The sequence below is a fragment of the Coregonus lavaretus genome (genome assembly GCF_964263955.1).
Source record: "Coregonus lavaretus genome assembly, chromosome: 29".
Taxonomy (NCBI): domain Eukaryota; kingdom Metazoa; phylum Chordata; class Actinopteri; order Salmoniformes; family Salmonidae; genus Coregonus; species Coregonus lavaretus.
The window spans coordinates 35,538,116-35,559,848 of NC_140016.1; the positions used below are offsets into that span (position 1 = coordinate 35,538,116).

General features: G+C 44.7%; 1 protein-coding gene across 1 annotated transcript in view; it reads right to left on the reverse strand.

The window, feature by feature from the left end:
- Positions 1–4,899: 4,899 nt before the first annotated feature.
- diaph2 (diaphanous-related formin 2) overlaps positions 4,900–21,733 on the reverse strand; it is a 643,868-nt gene continuing 627,034 nt past the window's right edge. The window contains exon 30 of the mRNA XM_084147077.1: positions 4,900–6,206. Within this exon, the coding sequence (XP_084003203.1) occupies positions 6,142–6,206 (65 nt within the window). The 3' untranslated portion in view covers positions 4,900–6,141. The remainder of the gene's footprint in view (positions 6,207–21,733) is intronic.

Sequence of the window (21,733 nt, forward strand, 5' to 3'; positions counted from 1 at the left end):
TATAAATTGTTTTTATGAAAAAGAACAGTCAATGTGAACAAAGCAGAGGGGCTATGGCATCATACAACATGTCATCATTGTTACTTTATCTTTTCTTTATTCATCATATCATAATGTTTCATCGACAAATTACAATATAAAGGACTAACAAATTGGGAACAATAAGGAAATGTGGCAGCAATTAACTATTTGCTTAAAATAACATTTGCAAGTAGTTCACTTGGTTTCTGTGTCAATGTAGCAATCAATGAAATTCAAATCAAAGTTAAAGTGCACCGTCAATGAGTTTGAACGTCGATCCAAAATCTTCCGGATCTAGCTAGTAATCAATATACACCAAATGATGGCACCAAATAGTTTCACATACACCTGCCTCCTCATTGACACACATTACTCTTATGGTTGGTTTCTCAGTTAGAGCAGTATTATGTCTTGAGATCCACTTGTGCAATTCAGACTTTCACGTAAATCATTTACTGATGTCAATAAGAGACTTGGGTGAACATTTGAGTTAAGCGTGTTGTCCTTAATATCGTCACCTTAGAGCAGATCTCAAGTAAGAATAGTGCCTTTAGTGCCAAACATGGGGTGAGCATGAAATGATTTGGCCCAATCAGAGGGACCCTTTAACACTACTGTGGTGGTTCAGTCCATTGACAGGTACTGTTGCCACCTGCAACACTGCTGCTAGTATCTGCGTATACACAGCACACATTTATCCCCCTACAGCACAAGTTGAATAGCCTGGTCCCAGATCTGTTTGTGATGCATAGGCGACAGTTGGCTATACAGCACAAACAGATCTGGGACCAGCCTACAGGGGAAAATACAACAATCACAAATGGGGAAGGTAGCTTAGTCTTTGATTTAATTGTACCAGGAAATCAAGAATGAGAGATCCATCTTGAATTAAAAAATCAAATTCAGTCAAATATTATGTATTAATTTCCAAAAGATATTATTTGACGATATTTGCATGAAATTGTGTTCCATTATGTGTGATCACATCACAATTTCATATTTTCAATGTATCAACGTTTAACTGCTTGAATGTGTACTGTGGACTTGTTTAAAGAGTTGGCTACCAGGATAAAAATCTAGATTTTATTCTGTACAAGCTTAACTATAATTTCACTTGACTAGGAGAGATATTTTATCCCTTTTGATAAATACAAAAACTAAACATTAAAACTGAGTATCCAGTCACCATTCTGTAACATTCTGTTTCATGTTTTGAATACAAACTTGGCACAAAAAAAACACATTTGATTAAAGTAGGATAAAACAACAATTTGTCTGTCTAATTATTCAAAGAAATGAAATAAAAAACAAACAAATTGAAACTAGGCGCATTTCTCTCATCGCAGACTCACACGTAGAGTAACTTATGGAATTTGAATATGTTACAAATCAAACGCCTTGGATATGGGTTCACAACGTTCAGTGTTGTATGGGTGGGAGTTCAAGAAATGGAGTGTTAAGAAAACAGTATGTACTGTGTGATGGTAAAACAGAACAAAAGTGTGATTTTTAAGGAGAAAAAGCAAATCAATGCCTTTGGCAGTGCTGGATCTTCCACAGCGGGTCTCTCTAGTGTGTATGACACATTGCGTGAAGCCAAAGCTATGGCAAACACACTCCTTCATAAGGACAGTGCCCTTTCTGTTTCTCTGGCTGCATCCCAAATGGAACCAGATTCCCTATGTAGTGCAATACTTTTGACCAGGGCCCATAGGGCTCCGGTTAAAAATACTGCACTATGTGGGGAATAGTGTGCCATTTGGGTTGAAGCTTCTCTGTAACTGTACACCCCCATCTCAACAGAATATGACTCATTGCCTTTCTTGAATATGCCACACTTCTCCCAGGTAACTCTCATGCACCTTGAACCGGAGGAATAGAATATTATTGAGATTGAATTGATGAAACTTGGCCTGTGAAGCTTCTAAGACGAGGAGTGCAACAAACCGTCTCATCACACACCTCGCTGGCAGACTGTTTAAACAGTAACATTGCTTTTCTCCCGAGCTTCTGTTCCGATCACGAGGAAGGCAGTTACTCACGCCATAAGCAGTAGGTCAAGGGAGGGTGTGTGGAGGCTTCCCTTACTAAGACAGCCACCATGTTGTCTGCATAAACCCTCAATGTATTCCACTGGCTACGGTCGCCTTGTGGGGGAAAGCGACCATTTTCCTAGCATCTGCTTACTGCTCAGACATGGAAGGGACAAGCGTGCTCTAGGCACTCTTTGAGAATATGGGAATAAATATGTGCGAAAAAAGCATAAAAGGGGGGAAAAAATCTGAAATGGCTCCTTACTGTTAGCACAATACTTAGAGATGTATTTCCTGACTGAATGCTCAAACTAGCATTTATGCATTTGATAAAAAAATGTATATGGCAATTTTGTATCGTACGACATCTTGTCAAATGAATGTGAAGTCTGGGCAGGTTATGCTGTGGTTAGCAGAAAACTGATAGTAACGGGAAAGCTCTAAGCACTGACATTAAGAAATGGGGAGAACCTCTTTCCCTCTCTGACAAGCTAATGGCTTAGCATGCTAATACTAGTAAGCCATTCAGAAGCCTGACTGGAGCAGACAAGCTAATAGTTTAGCATGCTAACACTAGTTAGCAATTCAGAAGCTCGACTTGCTCGTGTGGTTGAGTGCTCAGTAAAACAGCCTTTCGCTGAGGCTTGTATGTTCATTTATATTTCAGGTTTCTGCGTGAACAGCTAGCGAGCAAAACCTCCCAAGACCTAAGGCATTTGACATCTGAGGGAGCAAAAAACACAAAACAGGATCAGTGATGCACATTTACAGGGTGCAGTTCTGCGTCATTGTTGTGAGACATGTTACTCATAATATAATCTGGTTCCATGCCAGAGAAAATAATAATAATATTTCACAGAAAAAGGTTTTCACACCTGTGGCCACAGTCAATTGCTGGATGTGTTGAATACAAGCAGAGAAGAAAAGGAACGCTTTGTTGGATGTGGTTAGTAAAACCTTCTTACTGATAAGCATTCAGTATAGTGCAGTGAGTCCTCACTGGCTATTCTCTAGCTACATTACTAGTCACATTTCAGAATTCAAGCAAAACTGCATTCAATCGGAAGTACATGACCAGAGATGAGAGGACAGGTGTGGCAATTTTTAGTAGGGTTGGGTTGGCTGACAGATGTAGCGAAGTTCTGTGAACCTATATGACAATTTGAGAGACCAAGAATGATGTGTCAAAAAAGCAAAAACAACAAAGAAATAAAAGCTTTTTCATTACAACCCAAGCTTTAGACAGTCATGTACAGGCAGAGCCATGAGAAAGTAGTGAATAAATATGTAAGGCGGTCCGACCAACAGTAAGACTATTGAATGTTCTGTGAGTGAAAATGTACTGTTCTTGTTTTCTCAGTTCCTCAGTTCGGCATTGCCTCCCTAGGGGTCTTTTGTTTTCTTCAGGACCTGGCAGTATATGCCTATGTGTGTGTGTGTGTGTGTGTGTGTGTGTGTGTGTGTGTGTGTGTGTGTGTGTGTGTGTGTGTGTATATATATATATATATATATATACACTACTGGTCAAAAGTTTTAAAACACCTACTCACTCTTTTTCTTTATTTTTACTATTTTCTACATTGTAGAATAATAGTGAAGACATCAAAACTATGAAATAACACTTATGGAATCATTTAGTAAATGAAAATATATTTTATATTTGAGATTCTTCAAAGTAGCCACCCTTTACCTTGATGACAGCTTTGCACACTCTTGGCATTCTCTCAACCAGCTTCACCAGGAATGCTTTTCCAACAGTCTTGAAGGAGTTCCCACATATGCTGAGCACTTGTTGGCTGCTTTTCCTTCACTTTGCAGTCCAACTCATCCCAAACCATCTCAATTGGGTGTAGGTTGGGGGATTGTGGAGGCAAGGTCATCTGATGCAGCACTCAATCACTCTCCTTCTTGGTCAAATAGCCCTTACACAGCCTGGATGTGTGTTGGGTAATTGTCCTCTTGAAAAACAAATTATAGTCCCACTAAGCGCAAACCAGATGGGATGGCGTATCGCTGCAGAATGCTGTGGTAGCCATGCTGCTTAAGTGTGCCTTGAATTTTAAATAAATCACAGTGTCACCAGCAAATCACCCCCACACCATCACACCTCCTCCTCCATGCTTGACGGTGGGAAATACACATGCAGAGATCATCCGTTCACCAACACTGCGTCTCACAAAGACACGGCAGTTGAACCAAAAATCTCAAATTTGGACTCCAGACCAAAGGACACATTTCCACCAGTCTAATGTCCATTGCTCATGTTTCTTGGCCCAAGCAAGTCTCTTCTTCTTATTGGTGTCCTTTAGTAGTGGTTTCTTTGCAGCAATTCGACCATGAATGCCTGATTCACACAGTCTCCTCTGAACAGTTGATGTTGAGATGTGTCTGCTACTTGAACTCTGTGAAGCATTTATTTGGGCTGCAATTTCTGAGGCTGGTAACTCTAATGAACTTATCCTCTGCAGCAGAGGTAACTCTGGGCCTTCCATTCCTGTGGCGGTCCTCATGAGAGTCAGTTTCATCATAGCACTTGAGGGGTTTTGCGACTGCACTTGAAGAAACTTTCAAAGTTCTTTAAATTTTCTGTATTGACTGACCATGTCTTAAATTAATTATGGACTGTCGTTTGTCTTTGCTTATTTGAGCTGTTCTTGCCATAATATGGTTATTTTACCAAATAGGGCTATCTTCTGTATGCCCCGCCTACTTCGTCACAACACAACTGATTGGCTCAAACGCATTAAGAAATAAATAAATTCCACAAATTAACTTTTAAGAAGGCACACCTGTTAATTGAAATGCATTCCAGGTGACTACCTCATGAAGCTGGTTGAGAGAATGCCAAGAATGTGCAAAGTTGTCATCAAGGCAAAGGGTGGCTATTTGAAGAATCTCAAATATAAAATATATTTTTATTTGTTTCAAACTTTTTGGGCTAGTACATGCTTACATATGTGTTATTTCATAGTTTTGATGTCTTCACTATTATTCTACAATGTAAACAATTGTAAAAATAAAGAAAAAGATATTGGAACATTGCTGCGGGGACTTGCTTTCATTCAGACACAAGAGCATTAGTGAGGTCGGGCACTGATGTTGGGCGATTAGGCCTGGCTCGTAGTCGGTGTTCCAATTTATCCCAAAGGAGTTCAATGTGGTTGAGGTCAGCGCTCTGTGCAGGCCAGTCAAGTTCTTCCACACTGATCTCGACAAACCATTTCTGTATGGACCTCGCTTTGTGCACCATTATTCCTCCTCCACCAAACTTTACAGTTTGCACTATGCATTGAGGCAGGGAGCGTTCTCCTGGCATCCGCCAAACCCAGATTCGTCCGTCGGACTGCCAGATGGTGAAGCGTGATTCATCACCCCAGAGAACGTGTTTCCACTGCTCCAGAGTCCAACGGTGGTGAGCTTTACACCACTCCAGCCGACGCTTGGCATTGCGCATAGTGATCTTAGGCTTGTCTGCAGCTGCTCGGCCATGAAAACCCACTTAATGAAGCTCCCGACTAACAGTTATTGTGCTGACGTTGCTTCCAGCGGCAGTTTGGAACTCGGTAGTGAATGTTGCAACCGAGAACAGACAATTTTTACGCGCTTCAGCACTCGGTGGTCCCTTTCTGTGCGTTTGTGTGGCCTACCACTTTGCGGCTGAGCCGTTGTTGCTCCTAGATATTTCCACTTCACAATAACACACCGGGGTAGCTCTAGCAGGGCAGAAATGTCACTAACTGACTTGTTGGAAAGGTGGCATCCTATGACAGTGCCACGTTGAAAGTCACTGAGCTCTTCAGTAAGGCCATTCTCATGCCAATGTTTGTCTATGGAGATTGCATGGCTGAGTGCTCGATTATATACACCTGTCAGCAACGGTGGCTGAAATAGCCGAATCCACAAATTTAAAGGGGTGTCCACATACTTTTGTATATATAGTGTATGTGTGTGTTCATGTGTCTGTGAGTTTTTAAGTGTGTGTGTGTGTGCCACACGGCTGGGGTCCATCTCTCCTACTAGACATCCTCAGGTTGTCCTCGCAGGCCTCTTTGGCACTTGTCTAATGTCTTCTGGTAGGCGCGGGCCATCATCGAGCCTGGGGGTTTGCGTTGTGGCGTGATCGAGACCTTTCCAGGACCGCACGCCGGTTGTCTGAAGAGAGAGAGATAGAGAGAGAGAAAACAGGAAAGTGTTGTTAGAATCATAGTAACACACAGACGGTACCTCAAATAAAAAAAAGGGGTTGTGAGGGGAAGGAGAGAAGGGAGGGAAAACATCAACAACAGTACCCAAGTTGATTAAGAAGAGAGCAGCAGGGTAGAGAGGAAGAGACAAGAGGGGCCTGGAGTGGCGGTGCTTGCGTCTGGTGTCATAGTAACGCCATTGAGCTCGGGATTCGGCCTCCCACTCGAGAGCCCTTCCACCTATTCTCACACCGCAGGGAGCATATCAACTTTATATTCCCTTATCAACTTTATATTCATCATCTCCAGCACCACCCCAACATATGTGGAAATTGCGCGTTTCTATGTTTTGTAGTAATAAAGATAGAGGAAAGATAAGTGTTTCCAATGACATCATCGGTGTGCATCGTGTGATTTGAACCAATTATGAGTAGGCATTGCCTACTAATTGCCTATTAATTGGTTGATGATGTCATTGGAAACACTTATCTTCCTCTATCCTTTTTACTACAAAACATAGAAACGTGCCAGGGGAGAGAGAGAGAGAGAGAGAGAGAGAGAGAGAGAGAGAGAGAGAGAGAGAGAGAGAGAGAGAGAGAGAGAGAGAGAGAGGTGGTTGTCTTTGGTTAGTTTCAGACAGGCTTTGGTGTGAGGTGAGGCAAGTTGCTCTTAATATCTATTAGGACTTCCAATATTTACGCAAGAGGTTCCACTCTGGCTGCTCCTGCGAGCCCACCAGCTCACTTAGAACCCTTTGAGTTGGCTGCGTCGGCCCACGCTCCCCACTCCATAAGATTATTACAAACAACCCCTCCCTCTCTCTCCAGCAGGCCAACCGTGGCTGCCCATGGCACGGCCCCGCCATGCCAGGTGGCAGGAGGGTTGGGCAGCACTGGGCGGCCAGGAAGTGAGGTATTAACGGAAACAAGGTAGCTAGCTACGCCCACACGGGAAATCCCCTGGCGCTGCCATGGTGGTGCCCATTACTCAGTGCCAGCTGTGGGGTGCCAGGTGTCCCGGGCTGGGCGTTGTTTAATGTGACAGAGTGACTGTGACGGCAGCGGGGTGCACACGTCTCCACCACCAAGACTTCCAACACAGATGCCTCAGATGGAGGGAGAGGAGGGAGAGCATGCAGATGGCGCACAGAAGGAGAGGGGGGAGTAGGATGGAGAAGATAGAGCCAGAGGGGGGGGGGGGTAACAGATAGGGTGAGAGATTGAAAAGAAGAGGGGGAGAAGGAGAGAGAAAGAAAGCAGAAAGCAAGGCAGATATAAAAAAGAGAGAGTGAACCTAGAGATAAAGAGAGAGAGCCTGAGAGAGATCAAGAAAGAGGCAGAGAAAGCCAGAGAGAGAGATATGCATGTAGAGAGACAGATGTCCTATATGCTTCCCGTTGCCTTGAGTTTGTGATAGTTACAGCCTGCGACCTTCTGAACTTGGCATACTCTATATTGCAGAGCACATCTGAGCGACTTTCCACGATCACCCTCCCTTTCATCTTCAGAAGCGCTTCCAAGGGTTTCACCGTGCCTAAGTAGCAAACTCGAACTGCTTCCCGGGCGCCAAATGTTCCATGCAAACCACCACCAATGGTAAAAAATAAATTATAAAACGAGATACCAAGGAACCAACTTTTAAAAAATCCAGTGCCAGAAAACGTCCATGTCCGATTCCTCGCCTTCGCCATTTGCAATTCCAATCAAGGTGACCTCATTTGGGGCGAGCACTCGCCTCTGACCTCGAGCCCATTAGAACGGCATCCAACGGCAGCGCTTGGAGAATACAGTCCTCCTCCCTTTAATACCGGGTTTAGAACTGGCTGTATCTATTACCAGACGTGGGAGGGAGAAAATAAGGAGGAGAGAGGAGAGATGAAAGAGAGAAAGGAGAGGGACTGGGCATGGCCAAGAGATGAAGAGTAGAGATGGAGTGAGAAAACAAACACTTCAACACTTCCAGGAAATCATTTTTGCCGTCTATTTGAAATCACTTTGAAGATTTGAAGTTGCGCACATTATGCGCTAAGGTCGGCATGAAGACACTCGATCAACTTCTTGAACATGTTCGGTGCAGCGAGGAACCAGCCATTGTGTGTAGAAGGTTGAAATTGGAAATGGTTCACACCATTCCAATCTCCACAAGTTCCCCAGCAAAGATTGCCTTTCCATTCAGGTGACCGGACAACAGTTTTAAAATTACATGGGTAATTGCATCAAGCCTACTGTTGAAGGTATGGGCAAGCTTTTACATAGACTTGGCGAGAGAATAAAATCAAATGACCGGTAAAATCAAATGCATCTCCCATTGGAGGATACTTCAGAGTGGAACCATTTGCTTCTAATAGCCTTTCCAGTTCGCATCATCAGGTATAAAAGCCCATATTTCCTCCCCACATCAATCTAGCGACAACAAGTGCACAAACAGCGGCCCATTTCTATTGGGAGACTAAACGTTAGTTATCCTCTACAGGGATGAAAACACTTAAACACCCATAGAAACACACACACAAACTATACAAGGAAAACCACACACCAAACAACTTCAAGGGTATTTCTAGCACTGATCACAAATCTGTCTGCTGCCATTGGTTTTGATGGCTCCCTTTACCTGCTTCTCCCCGAGGCAACGTCTTTCAGCGTTAGCGAAGCCACAGAAGCACAAGAGAGGGAGAAAGGGGACAAACGTATAAGAGCATTCCTGGTTACAGTGGGGACCTGTCTGGCTTTCACAGAGCTTCATTAAATGCAAACGACTGGCATTGTTTCTTGTTTCTCGTGTGGTAAAGCATTGCACCAAGGGCGGTGAGTAAGGAGTGACACATCATCACCACACAAACACACTTTAAGGGCTGTATAACAATGCATCCCAATGATCCACACCACAGGGAGACGCGTTCTGTACAGGCCAAGGGTAATATGAAGGGAGGACGCCAACATGACTAAACAGTCTAACCAACCATGATGCTCGCACGCACACACGCACACACGTACACACACACACAGTTCTCGTCTGATTGGCTGGAAGGCGTAGAGTAAAATGCCATTTAATGTTGTGATGGATCGATAGAGAAGCTCCCGCTTCTCTGGTGCGTTCCCTCCAAGAGATTAAAACCCATAATGGATTTTGTGTTACTGTCATCCTTTACTAATTACACGGCATTACATCATCAGCGGGGCCTGTGATCCAAACTCAAAGGGGAAGCCTGCTAGTAATCTATCAAAGCATTCCCAGTCAGATCTTCCAGGGGTTCCCTATATAAACAGGAAGACGGTTCCGGTAAACTGAGCAGGGATTAAGTACAGTATGTTAAAGTTCATTAACATCTGGGAGAGCCGAGGCTTTGGACAGCTACATAAACACACTGTTCGTATCCATTAGTGTTAAGATAACAGTGGTAAAGGTAAGCATAATCACCATCATCATCCTTCTCCTTCTAGGATAATAAAACATATACAGTACACCGGGCCCACACACACACACACACCGCCAAACACACTCACACGACACTTCATATTTCAATGAGACAAAATGCAATAAGGGGTGATTCAATATTTTTCTGTTTTTACTCCCAGTTCTCTGAGAGCTGTGCTCTCCGCTTCAACTTCTACCTCTCCATCACATCTTCTCCCTCTTCTCAGCCAAGGCTGGTGGCTGCAGAGTAATGGAGCTCCAAGAAACACCAGAAGCAAGATATATAAATGGGATGCAAGGGGCAGAACAGCTATTTCTTCAGCTTTAACTTATAGGGTTGCAGAAGCAAAACTACAGTTTGCACCACCACAGAGGCTTGTTCAAAGATGAGAGTAATTGCTTTGAATGGGGAAAAACTGGAGTCCAACTGAAGGGTAACTTAAGTTCTAGAAGAGGGGAGGGGGGTGAGATGGGGGAGAGATACAGAGAAATAGCAGAGAGATAGAAAGAGCGAGAGCGAGGGGAGTGGGAGAGAGAGGGAGAAAAAGGGGGGAGGGATGAAGGTCAAAGAACAACGGCAGACTGTGACCCTTTGAAATCTGATCTCAGATCAGTCTATGAGTGATTTATCAGTTGGGGTTGAAATGTATAGTCTACAACACATCATTAATTTAGGGGGTTTAGGGGATTACCAGGAGCAACTGCCTGCATTACTTCACATTTGTCTGATCAGCTTCTGTTATAGGCATCTGTTATATGTGTAAGTCCATTGGCTGCGTGACAGTATCTGATAAAATACAAAAGATAGATAGACGTGAAGGTACGCATAATCAATAACACAGAATTTTGACTGTGTTAAGAATATTATAACTCTGTCAGATTGCGGCGGAGTTGCATTGACTTAAGTAGACTCCCTCTAAACATTGCTATATATTTCCTAACATAATTTAACCAAAAGAAACAGCAAGAACTCACTGAATGCTTGGTTTATTTACTCAAACTTTTACAGCTATACAATTACACAGCATGTCATTGTTCGGAGGATGTCACGTAAGGTAATGTCTTGTGTCTGGTATCTGGTGAAGGACTTTGGTCTTCAGTAATGTCAGTTAAATGAGTGTACGGGGTGGGTATGTGTGTGATGTGTGTGTGTTCTTCACGGGGCCCGCATCAGACGGAAAAAGGGATCAGAGTGGCGTGACAGAGGAAACACAGAAGACGGGCCTGGATAAACATGCTGAGGCAAGATGCTGAAATTCTCCTCCCTCTTTCTCTCTCCCGTTCTCTCTCTCTCCCATTCTCTCTCTCTCCCGTTCTCTCTCTCTCCCGTTCTCTCTCTCTCCCATTCTCTCTTTCCCTCTCTCTCTCTCACTTACTTACTTTCTCCCCCTCTTTCCTCTCCCCCTCTTTTGCTCTCTCTCTCTCCCTCATTCCCTCTCTCTCAGGATCCCATGCAAGCATGGCTGGATTTACAGATGTTTACAGGAAATCAAGGGACATTCGTCAATGCCCAAATCCCCAGGAACTACTAAAAAGCAACCCCAAACAACAAACTCCAATCTCCTGCTTGAAATTCGAAACGAATGCAGATAAGCTTAATGTATGGTGTGTGTGTGTGTCGTGTATGTATACCCAGCTAAAGTCCTTTGGAGGGAGAAGTGAGTCTAGAGTGAGCCTAATCTGACAGTTTGTTGAGACAAAGGATAATGAACGGTAATGGAGTATAAAAGTGGCGCCGGTCCAAACACGACTGATGCGAGTCTCTCTCATGATTTCAATCAGGCACGGGGTCATCTGTGATGTAGCACGCTGATCACCACATACACACACTGGTGAATGACCCAGATACTCAATACAACCGGTTCTCTCGCCCAACCCCAACTGCCTTTCTCTCACAAATCTACCTTAAGGACTGCACTAAAGTACTGACCGCCCGGCCTTTAGCCCCTTATTTGAAAGGAGGCAGCATCTTAACTGATTTTTCTACAGGCCTTGCTTCTTCCTTTGCCCACTGCTGTGCCCCTCCACCCCACTCCCTCCTCCCCCAACACTTCTCCACTGTCCGCTGCCCCCTCTCTTTATTTCTCTCTCTCCCCTGCTCGCTGTTGCTGAAAGGGGAGTAGGGGCTGAGAGTAATGTCTCTTGACAGCTCGGAACACAATACGGCGCAGGAGAGCTGGAAATCACTACACGTGTCCATAAACAAATGCTTATTTTTAGAGGGAAGATAGAGTACTAGGTTACCTCCTCGGCGGGACAGCATTGACAGGTTTGTACCAGGGACAAACAGTGAGACAGGAAGAGAGAGAAAAGCTGTGTGTGTGTGTGTGTGTGTGTGTGTCAATCTCACGATCAAAAAAGTCTAAACCTCTTCCTCTGCAGCCTAGCTTTTGCTCAGGCTTTCAGGCCTCTATCTTTGATTGAAAAGAACAAGCTTGACAGGCCACTAGAACTTGTGAATTCTCTTTGGGCCCTCTTGCAGTCAGAAATCCCTTCTGATATCTGGACTAGAGGTTTCTTTTACCACGGAACAATGCTTCCTGGGATTTTCCTGGCAGTCGAGGCCACGCACAAACGCACCAAACAGGCGAAAGATGAAAACCTTCTTGCAATCGATCAAGCGCCAGAGGCAAAACTCCCATTCATGATCATCTGCTCAGCAATAGATTTCAGGAAGCAGGCTTCAGAAAAAAAAGACAACTTCAACTGTGCATACACACCTCAAATCGTTAGGGCGCCTGCTCAATGCCTGTTTGAGCTGTCCGTATTGACAAAAGGCTAGCGTTGGGGTATATAAGGCTGTGGGGATGCTAGCATGGACAGTAGGCCTCTGAGCGGGGGGTTCATTAGCAGCTTAAGCCTGTAGCCCGGCGGCAGGCTGGGGCTGGAGTCAGCAATGGACACAGATGGGGTCTGTGGCAGCTAAGGCCCAGGCCTTTTCTAGTCCTGAGCCAGAATTGCGGGTAATCCATCGGGGTCCAGGCACAGGGCCGCCCGAGGGGGGCCGTCGCTGATCCCCCAAAACTGATAGGGGGCTCGGCGGGAGGCCAGGGTGGGCCTCGGGGCCCTAGCCACTCCAGAGGCCAGAGCTGGGCCGAGCTGGACAAAACGGAGTCAGTGCACTGACCTGGTTCAGCACAGCTCGACTTGTCTCCGCACCGCCACCGCTTGTCATCTGTACCAGTGTGGTAAAGTGGCTGCGGCCAAAAACACACACCTTGAACCATACCATATCATTCAATGATACCATAGGCCAACATCAATCAAAGCACTTACAAAAATGGCAGCATTGTTCACCTTTGCTAAAACACATCACTGTCTCTGTGTCACATAGCACTTATGATGCCTACAACACATTACCTAGAATCACTCACCATCCAATTCAACCAAATGTTAACACAGAAAGAGCTGTGAATTGCCTGTAATTATGTGTGTGACCCGTATGCATGTCCTCTATGTATATAAGCCAGCAGAGAGGACAGGGAGTCCAGAGGAGCCTAATTGCTGCAGACACTCTTGCTGCAGCTGGAGCCACTTAAACAAGGGTCTAATGATGAGACCTGCAGAGACGTAATACAGGAGGAGAGAGAGCCACTCCGCCTAGCCCACAGCACTGCTTTGATTGAGAGAGTTAGACAAATGGATGCTAAGATATAGTTTGACAGACAGATGGGAGCGTAAATGGATGGTTTGGCAGCGTTATAAAGTAAATAGACTGATGGATCACCAAACAAATACAGGAAGAAAATACCAGGTTGTGGACACAAAAGCCTCTGCAATGATGGGAACGCCAGATAGCTTGATAAACACAGATGGATCATGTTGATATGAGGAAGGATTGTTGGGGGGAGGGGGGGTTTGATAAATTGTTTCATTCTATTTGTTTGCACAAACCGAGATTTGATATTTGATGTAGTTTGCATCAAGAATCATTTCGAGGGAGAATGTCCATCCTTAGAAATCCCCCGGTGAGGGAGGACTGACACATGCATACACATCCACAACATGACAGTGGGGGTGTGAGGAACCCCCACTTAAGCTAGCATTCATCACCGGGGGAGGTGACAAAGCCATTTCGATGTGTTAACCCTTGACCTTAGGAAAGGAGCTATGGGCTGGGGGGTTGGTGGTAGGATGAGAGAGGGAGTAAAACAATAAAACCAGGGATTTGTATAGGAGTGTAAACACACGTAAATGCTGTTTACGCACCTTTATAATTGAGTGAATAGGCACCTTTTATGCAAAATGTTGGCATTAGCGTTCACATTACTGCATGTCAACTCCTTGTCATCACATTCACCCATCTTTTTATTTACCATAAATCTCTGAATAAAACCATACATGCTCATACTGTACTGAGCTAAGCTGATGGCCACCCTGACAACTCAATGCCTCATTACTGTCAGATGCTGTTGATGATGTCAAAACAAGGGTTTGAAAGCAGTCTCTCTCTGCTGTTCCTTCAGGGACCTGAGGGGGCTCGAGGGGGCACCACGAGACAGCCCTGAGAAGTGTTACAGGGTTGTTAATAGACAGCGGGGCCCCGAAAATCATGGCCTTTAGAGGTGCTGCATCTCTCACTGTCTGACAGCCTACAGGGGCTTTGGCTTCCGCAATGACCCCTTCAGAGTGCACTCCCAATGACGCGCACGCACCAACACACTCACAGGTGCATATGCTCAGATTCACGGAGGAGGCAGGCACGAAAACACTCACAGGCAGGGACACATAGGACACACACAGGTGACAAGACAAAGACACACACACACTAATCCATTCACAAACCAGATATATCACAAGTGGAATTTCAGCAGCCTATCGAGACTGTTGTGAAAACAGACAAGTATTCACCTCAGGAGGGTTGAAATGAAAAGAAAGGTCTGCTGTTGGCATAGTGAAAGACAACAATATACTTCTATAAAAGAACAGCAACATCCTCAAATATCCACGGTGGAAAACGGGTGAAGAAGGGCTAGTATGATCATTGTTCACTAATATATGTCTAGATACAGTGGGGGAAAAAAGTATTTAGTCAGCCACCAATTGTGCAAGTTCTCCCACTTAAAAAGATGAGAGAGGCCTGTAATTTTCATCATAGGTACACGTCAACTATGACAGACATATTGAGAAAAAGAAATCCAGAAAATCACATTGCAGGATTTTTAATGAATTTATTTGCAAATTATGGTGGAAAATAAGTATTTGGTCAATAACAAAAGTTTCTCAATACTTTGTTATATACCCTTTGTTGGCAATGACACAGGTCAAACGTTTTCTGTAAGTCTTCACAAGGTTTTCACACACTGTTGCTGGTATTTTGGCCCATTCCTCCATGCAGATCTCCTCTAGAGCAGTGATGTTTTGGGGCTGTCGCTGGGCAACACGGACTTTCAACTCCCTCCAAAGATTTTCTATGGGGTTGAGATCTGGAGACTGGCTAGGCCACTCCAGGACCTTGAAATGCTTCTTACGAAGCCACTCCTTCGTTGCCCGGGCGGTGTGTTTGGGTTCATTGTCATGCTGAAAGACCCAGCCACGTTTCATCTTCAATGCCCTTGCTGATGGAAGGAGGTTTTCACTCAAAATCTCACGATACATGGCCCCATTCATTCTTTCCTTTACACGGATCAGTCGTCCTGGTCCCTTTGCAGAAAAACAGCCCCAAAGCATGATGTTTCCACCCCCATGCTTCACAGTAGGTATGGTGTTCTTTGGATGCTACTCAGCATTCTTTGTCCTCCAAACACGACGAGTTGAGTTTTTACCAAATAGTTCTATTTTGGTTTCATCTGACCATATGACATTCTCCAAATCCTCTTCTGGATCACCCAAATGCACTCTAGCAAACTTCAGACGGGCCTGGACATGTACTGGCTTAAGCAGGGGGACACGTCTGGCACTGCAGGATTTGAGTCCCTGGCGGCGTAGTGTGTTACTGATGGTAGGCTTTGTTACTTTGGTCCCAGCTCTCTGCAGGTCATTCACTAGGTCCCCCCGTGTGGTTCTGGGATTTTTGCTCACCGTTCTTGTGATCATTTTGACCCCACGGGGTGATCTTGCGTGGAGCCCCAGATCGAGGGAGATTATCAGTGGTCTTGTATGTCTTCCATTTCCTAATAATTGCTCCCACAGTTGATTTCTTCAAACCAAGCTGCTTACCTATTGCAGATTCAGTCTTCCAGCCTGGTGCAGGTCTACAATTTTGTTTCTGGTGTCCTTTGACAGCTCTTTGGTCTTGGCCATAGTGGAGTTTGGAGTGTGACTGTTTGAGGTTGTGGACAGGTGTCTTTTATACTGATAACAAGTTCAAACAGGTGCCATTAATACAGGTAACGAGTGGAGGACAATTTGTCTGTCATAGTTGACGTGTACCTATGATGAAAATTACAGGCCACTCTCATCTTTTTTAAGTGGGAGAACTTGCACAATTGGTGGCTGACTAAATACTTTTTTCCCCCCACTGTATATGGAAACAAATTTGTGTGCCCTAGATGCCCCGCAGGTACTCTGCACACCGAAACAGGTCGTAGCTAACACTCCCTTGTTTCTCCTCACAAACCCTCAAACTATTAGTTTGCAATAGGTCTACCCTGGGAAAGTTCTCCTCCACATCAAACATGCCCTGTGGCCTTTTCAAACCCGGCTGCTTTCAGAACTCACAAGGACCCCTCTCCAATCCTCTCCTCGCCCTATGGAGATAAATAAAACATGCTGTTGTTGATTATTTATTTACCAATTGGTCTTTTGATGTGTTCCAGCGCACAAAAAGAGCGGAGAGAGATCATGGGAGTGCAGTGAGGTTTTAAAAGGGCCTCTTTCCTCAACAACATCAGGCTCATTTGGTGAAGATGATGCAGAAAATGCCGTGTTTCCTGTGTCTTGGCATCTCTTCTCTCTACTCTGAATCATTCATCGGTCGGCTCTCCTGGATGTACAAAAAACACCCGCGATGGGCCGCACTTCACATTCCCAGCACGCTTTGCACCGAGGATGTGAAGTCTAGCACTTCGACATATCTGATGCCATCTCAGCTAAGGGAGGCGCCATGTTATTGCATCATAGTCATTCTAAAGGGACAAGGCGGGATGTGCAGTTTCCTCCTCATGCAGGAAATTGTTCTAGAACAGTTCATGTTCAAACATTCATTTGACTCCCTGACTGACTGACTGTGAATGAACAGAGAAGGAGATACAAGAGCATATAACTAAATCACTGCAATCAACTGACAGTGCAACTCAGAGTAATCCATTCAGTATGACTGGATGTCTAAGGCAGTAGATGTCACAGTGAAAACAGCTTGCTCTGTTGCCTTTCACTGTGGGAGGTAAAAGGGGTAGGCTATGCATGCATCTTCCTTAACCACGGCTGCCACTCTCTCTGTGTAGCACAGCTAGGGGTCCACCACAGACCTGGGACGTGTTTGTGTGTGTTTGTGTGTTAGGTTGTTCTCCACCACCCACACGCATCTTACCAACATGTCCCGGGCAACAATGTATTTTCGCAGGAATAAAACATTTAGCCGCACCCCGTTCACTTATTTATCGAAAAAGGATGAAGATGTTCTGCAGGGAACCCCCTCGAGATATGGTGTTCACATGCCAGCTCCGGTGCCACTTTACCCGCAAGGTTTTCAATAAAACAAGCAAACAACACGATTCAAACACCTTTAAATAAGTGATAGCTCCTGAATAAAGTGCTGTACACAGGTCCTCTCGCCGAGGCTCCTCATCACTCTTTAATGGGGCCTTGCTCGGGCCAAAGCCTCTTCGGAGGAGCGGGGGAGCAAAGGAGAGAGGCGACTGGTAAACAACGGAAACAGGGACGTGGTTTGGAGGAGGTGGCTCCTGTTCAGGACGCCAATTTGGTGGCACAACTTTGGTTAGGATCCCACAACGTCGTTTGAAGAATTTACGAGTGCAAACCGCAACACTGGAGGAGGCTGTCACCTGCCTCTCTCGCTTTTCTCTCTTCTCTCTGCTTTTCTTGCTGTATCTTTCTTTCTCCCTCTCTCCATGACTCTCTCTCTCTCTCTCTCTGTACATCTGCATCACAATAACATGCTGTAAAAGCCCCACCCTGCAAGTTGTGTTTGATAACTCTCTACTTCCCTGTTTTTCTTTCTCTCTCGTCCAATCGCAGCGACAGGATGTGCAGTAAGCGGTTTCAAAATTCTGAGTGGATGGCTAGCCAGATGCTCAGGCGTCTGTCATGGCGAGCTATTGTTAGCTCATTTTGATGAGGTTTACATGCGGAAAAGCCATCAAATAGGAGATAATAATGAAAATAGGAGACAGGATCAGTAGTTATCCCTACACCTGGCTGTTACAAGTGGTGAGTACCTCCAGGTAGAAACACAAACGTACAACCAGCAGTGAAAACTGATTGTGGTCAGTGAGTTAGCGAATCTACAGTACCATTTTGGCACCGTTTCCCAGCAGATCTAAGACTGTGTGTGTGGTGTTCAGAAATCAGCATACAAAACAGACACACGTGCACGTACACATCTACCCCCCAGGGCCCTGGTCAAAAGTAGTGCACTATATAAAGAATATGGTGTAACACAACACATATGGGCATGGTGGCATAGGCCTGTACACTGGAGGGGCCAGGGAGGGAAAACCGTCAGGGAACCACAGACATCTACACGCACCAGCCTTGTCGACCTGTCCATCAAAGCAGGTGCATACAGGCGGATACATAGAGGCACAGGCCTCAATGCTGTCCTGATTTTAACTGTTCAACCTTCTCCTCCTCAGTTCAACCAAATTAATCCGAACACGACCTTGCTAATGCCTTTTTCTCTCAGGTGATTAAAAGAGCTGATTGAACTTCAGACTGTATCATTTCCTCCTGGAAAGAGCTTCAGGAGATGGATGCAGAAACATGAGAGGGGAATAGTAAATCAGTTGGAGTGAATGACAGTGGGGAGACAAAATGAAGTCTCCAAGTAGTTTCAAAGCACTAGTAAATGCATTATAAAAAGTTACATCCATTTTCCATGTATTCCTATTATGCATTCTTTGCATCCTGACCTAACATAATAAGACCTCCTCTTCTGAAGGATAACTAAATAAAGAAATATAAGGCTTGAAAAACAAGCCTCACATAGGCTGCGACTGATGTCATGGTACAGATAAGAAGATCAACAAGACATGAATGCCCCTTGTGGGATAAATCAAGTATTTTTATTTGAATTGAAGAATAGATCAACAGGTTTTGGGCAAGGCTGAGAAAGTATATTTTGAGGCCTGCTCCCCAGCAAATATGCCCACAGTCGGGTCACAGGAAGTGTGTGTGCCGGGTTGCAGAAACTGTGCATGTGATGGGTCACAGGAAATGTGTGTCTCATGCAGCCAGTCGGTGGCGAAGGGAGAAGAAGGAGAGCACAGAGGGCAGCTGTACCTGCGGACATCTCTTGACAGCGCCCTTCATGTCACAGCACGGGCCGCGACATCGGATCTGACAGAAGTGCCCTCTACGCCACATCACCCCACATACATATCGGCTCAAACGCACGCGCAGACACTTGTTCAAACACGCACACACACATTCATGAACACACACACACACTGGCTCAAATGCACACGCGCAGACTTGTTTAAACATGCACACTCACATTCATGCACACACACGATCGCAAACACAAACACACATACATTCATACAAACACAGAGGTACACAGAGGCACACACACAAACACAACACCACACACACACACACAGAACACACCCACTCATTGCTGCCCAGCAACCCAGTGTGACAGCTATCAATAGGGAGTCTCTGCCAGACAGCAAATTAAACAAAGAGGGGATACAAAAAGAGCTGGAATCAAAGGCTGCGCAGGGACCCTATTATTCCCGAGAGCAGGAAATCATTTGTTAGCAATTTGTGACTCATTTTAGGACCCTTTTATGCAGTTGTGTGTATGTAGGCTGGGGGCTTGGAGGGGAGTGGGGAGAGTGGGTGCTTAACTTTGCCTCTCACATATTTATAAGGTCAATTTTTTTTTTTTTTTATGTTGCCATCCCCAGAACTTGTTGGCTAATCAGCACATTGGTTTCTTCTGGCTGTGCAAAATGAAAAGTCCTGAGCCACGACGTGAATTGATGGATTTCAACTGAGGGCACAATTCAATTTGATGGATAGTGTGTGGAAGGAAGAAGTGGAGGCCTAGTTTCTTTTCACCCCCTTTCAGAAAGTAATACACAATGTAGTTCTGCCAACACACTGTAGTGTGTGTTCCACATGAATTAAAACCTAAGTTCCCGATCAGGATTTTATATGGCCTCTGTTCACCTATGTTAATCGTTATCAATCAATAGCCAATTACAAATCACATTACCCATTAGACTCTGATAATTAGCCATACGTTAACACAAGTGATCGCCTTGTACAGCTAGCTACCTTTCCTATACTCGCTAGGGGCCTATCGGGTTGATTTAACACTGTAACGAGAAACATTGTACTGCAAAAGAAGTTACCAGGCTGTTAGGCTGGACTTCTATGAAGAGGTTAGAGTGGAATAGGAGGATATTTCAAAACATTGTATTTCATACAGTTATTCGTCATGGTTCTCGATCGTCTTTATTAGTCAATGTTCATTAGGCATGGCTTGCGTTGTATTATTGTCTCTGTAAATAGAATAGTATGCACCCTGAAGGCTACAGCACCAAGCATTACCAGGTAGCACATAACATTCTGAGAACCATATGTTTCTTAGAGCTTGGTGAGAGTGTGGTTGTCCTATGGTTATTTTGCATAAAACCTACCCACAACATTCTGGGAATGGTGCAGATTACCCAGCTAGCATATAACGTTCTGAGAACCGTATGTTTCTTAGGTGGGAATTTCAGTACTTCAGCATTACGTTTCCTACAGTTTTCCTCATGGTTCTATTTAAAGTAATGTTCTCAATTTGCTAATTACCTATAGGCTATGTTTCAACTTGTCAATTTCAAATTATTTTCTAACAGTTTGAATTGAGGTGTGTTCCACCTCCTCATTAATTCACATAGAAGTAGCCCATTTCAGTGTTGCGGACAATTTATGTTTGAGGCTTTACTGAGCCGGACAAACTTCCCCCTTTGAGGACAGCCCTTCCCCATTTTTTCCGCACATCAAGTATGCAGACATTTACGCAGTCTTGCACGAACTGGCAAATTTTCTGGCGTGCTCTCGCATTGCCTTCATTGTTGTTTTCCTTACAAATAATAACTTTGGACATGCGTGCGTGCCTATCAAAGTCAGTGCCTTATTTTCTGTATATCGTGTGGTAGTTTCTACTAGCATTAAGTATGTATGTATATACACTACCAGTCAAACGTTTGGACACACCTACTCATTCAAGGGTTTTTCTTTATTTTTATTATTTTCTACATTGTAGAATAATAGTGAAGACATCAAAACTATGAAATAACACATATGGAATCATGTAGTAAACAAATATTTTATATTTGGGTATGACGCTACAAGCTTGCACACCTGCATTTGGGAAGTTTTTCCCATTCTTCTCTGCAGATCCTCTCAAGCTCTGTCAGGTTGGATGGGAAAAGTAACTGCACAGCTATTTTCAGGTCTCTCCAGAGATTTTAAATCGGGTTCAAGTCCGGGCTCTGGCTGGGCCACTCAAGGACATTCAGAGACTTGTCCCGAAGCCACTCCTGCGTTGTCTTGGCAGTGTGCTTAGGGTCATTGTCCTGTTGGAAGGTGAACCTTCGCCAGAGTCTGAGGTCCTGAGCGCTCTGGAGCAGGTTTACATCAAGGATCTCTGTATTTTGCTCCGTTCAACTTTCCCTCGATCCTGACTAGTGTTCCAGTCCCTGCCGCTGAAAAACATCCCCACAGCATGATGCTGCCACCACCATGCTTCACTGTAGGGATGGTGCCAGGTTTCCTCCAGACGTGATGGTTGGCATTCAGGCTAAAGAGTTCAATCTTGGTTTCATCAGACTAGAGAATCGTGTTTCTCATGGTCTGAGAGTCCTTTAGGTGCCTTTTGGCAAACTCCAAGAGGGCTGTCATGTGCATTTTACAGAGGAGTGGCTTCCATCTGGCCACTCTACCATAAAGGCCTGATTGGTG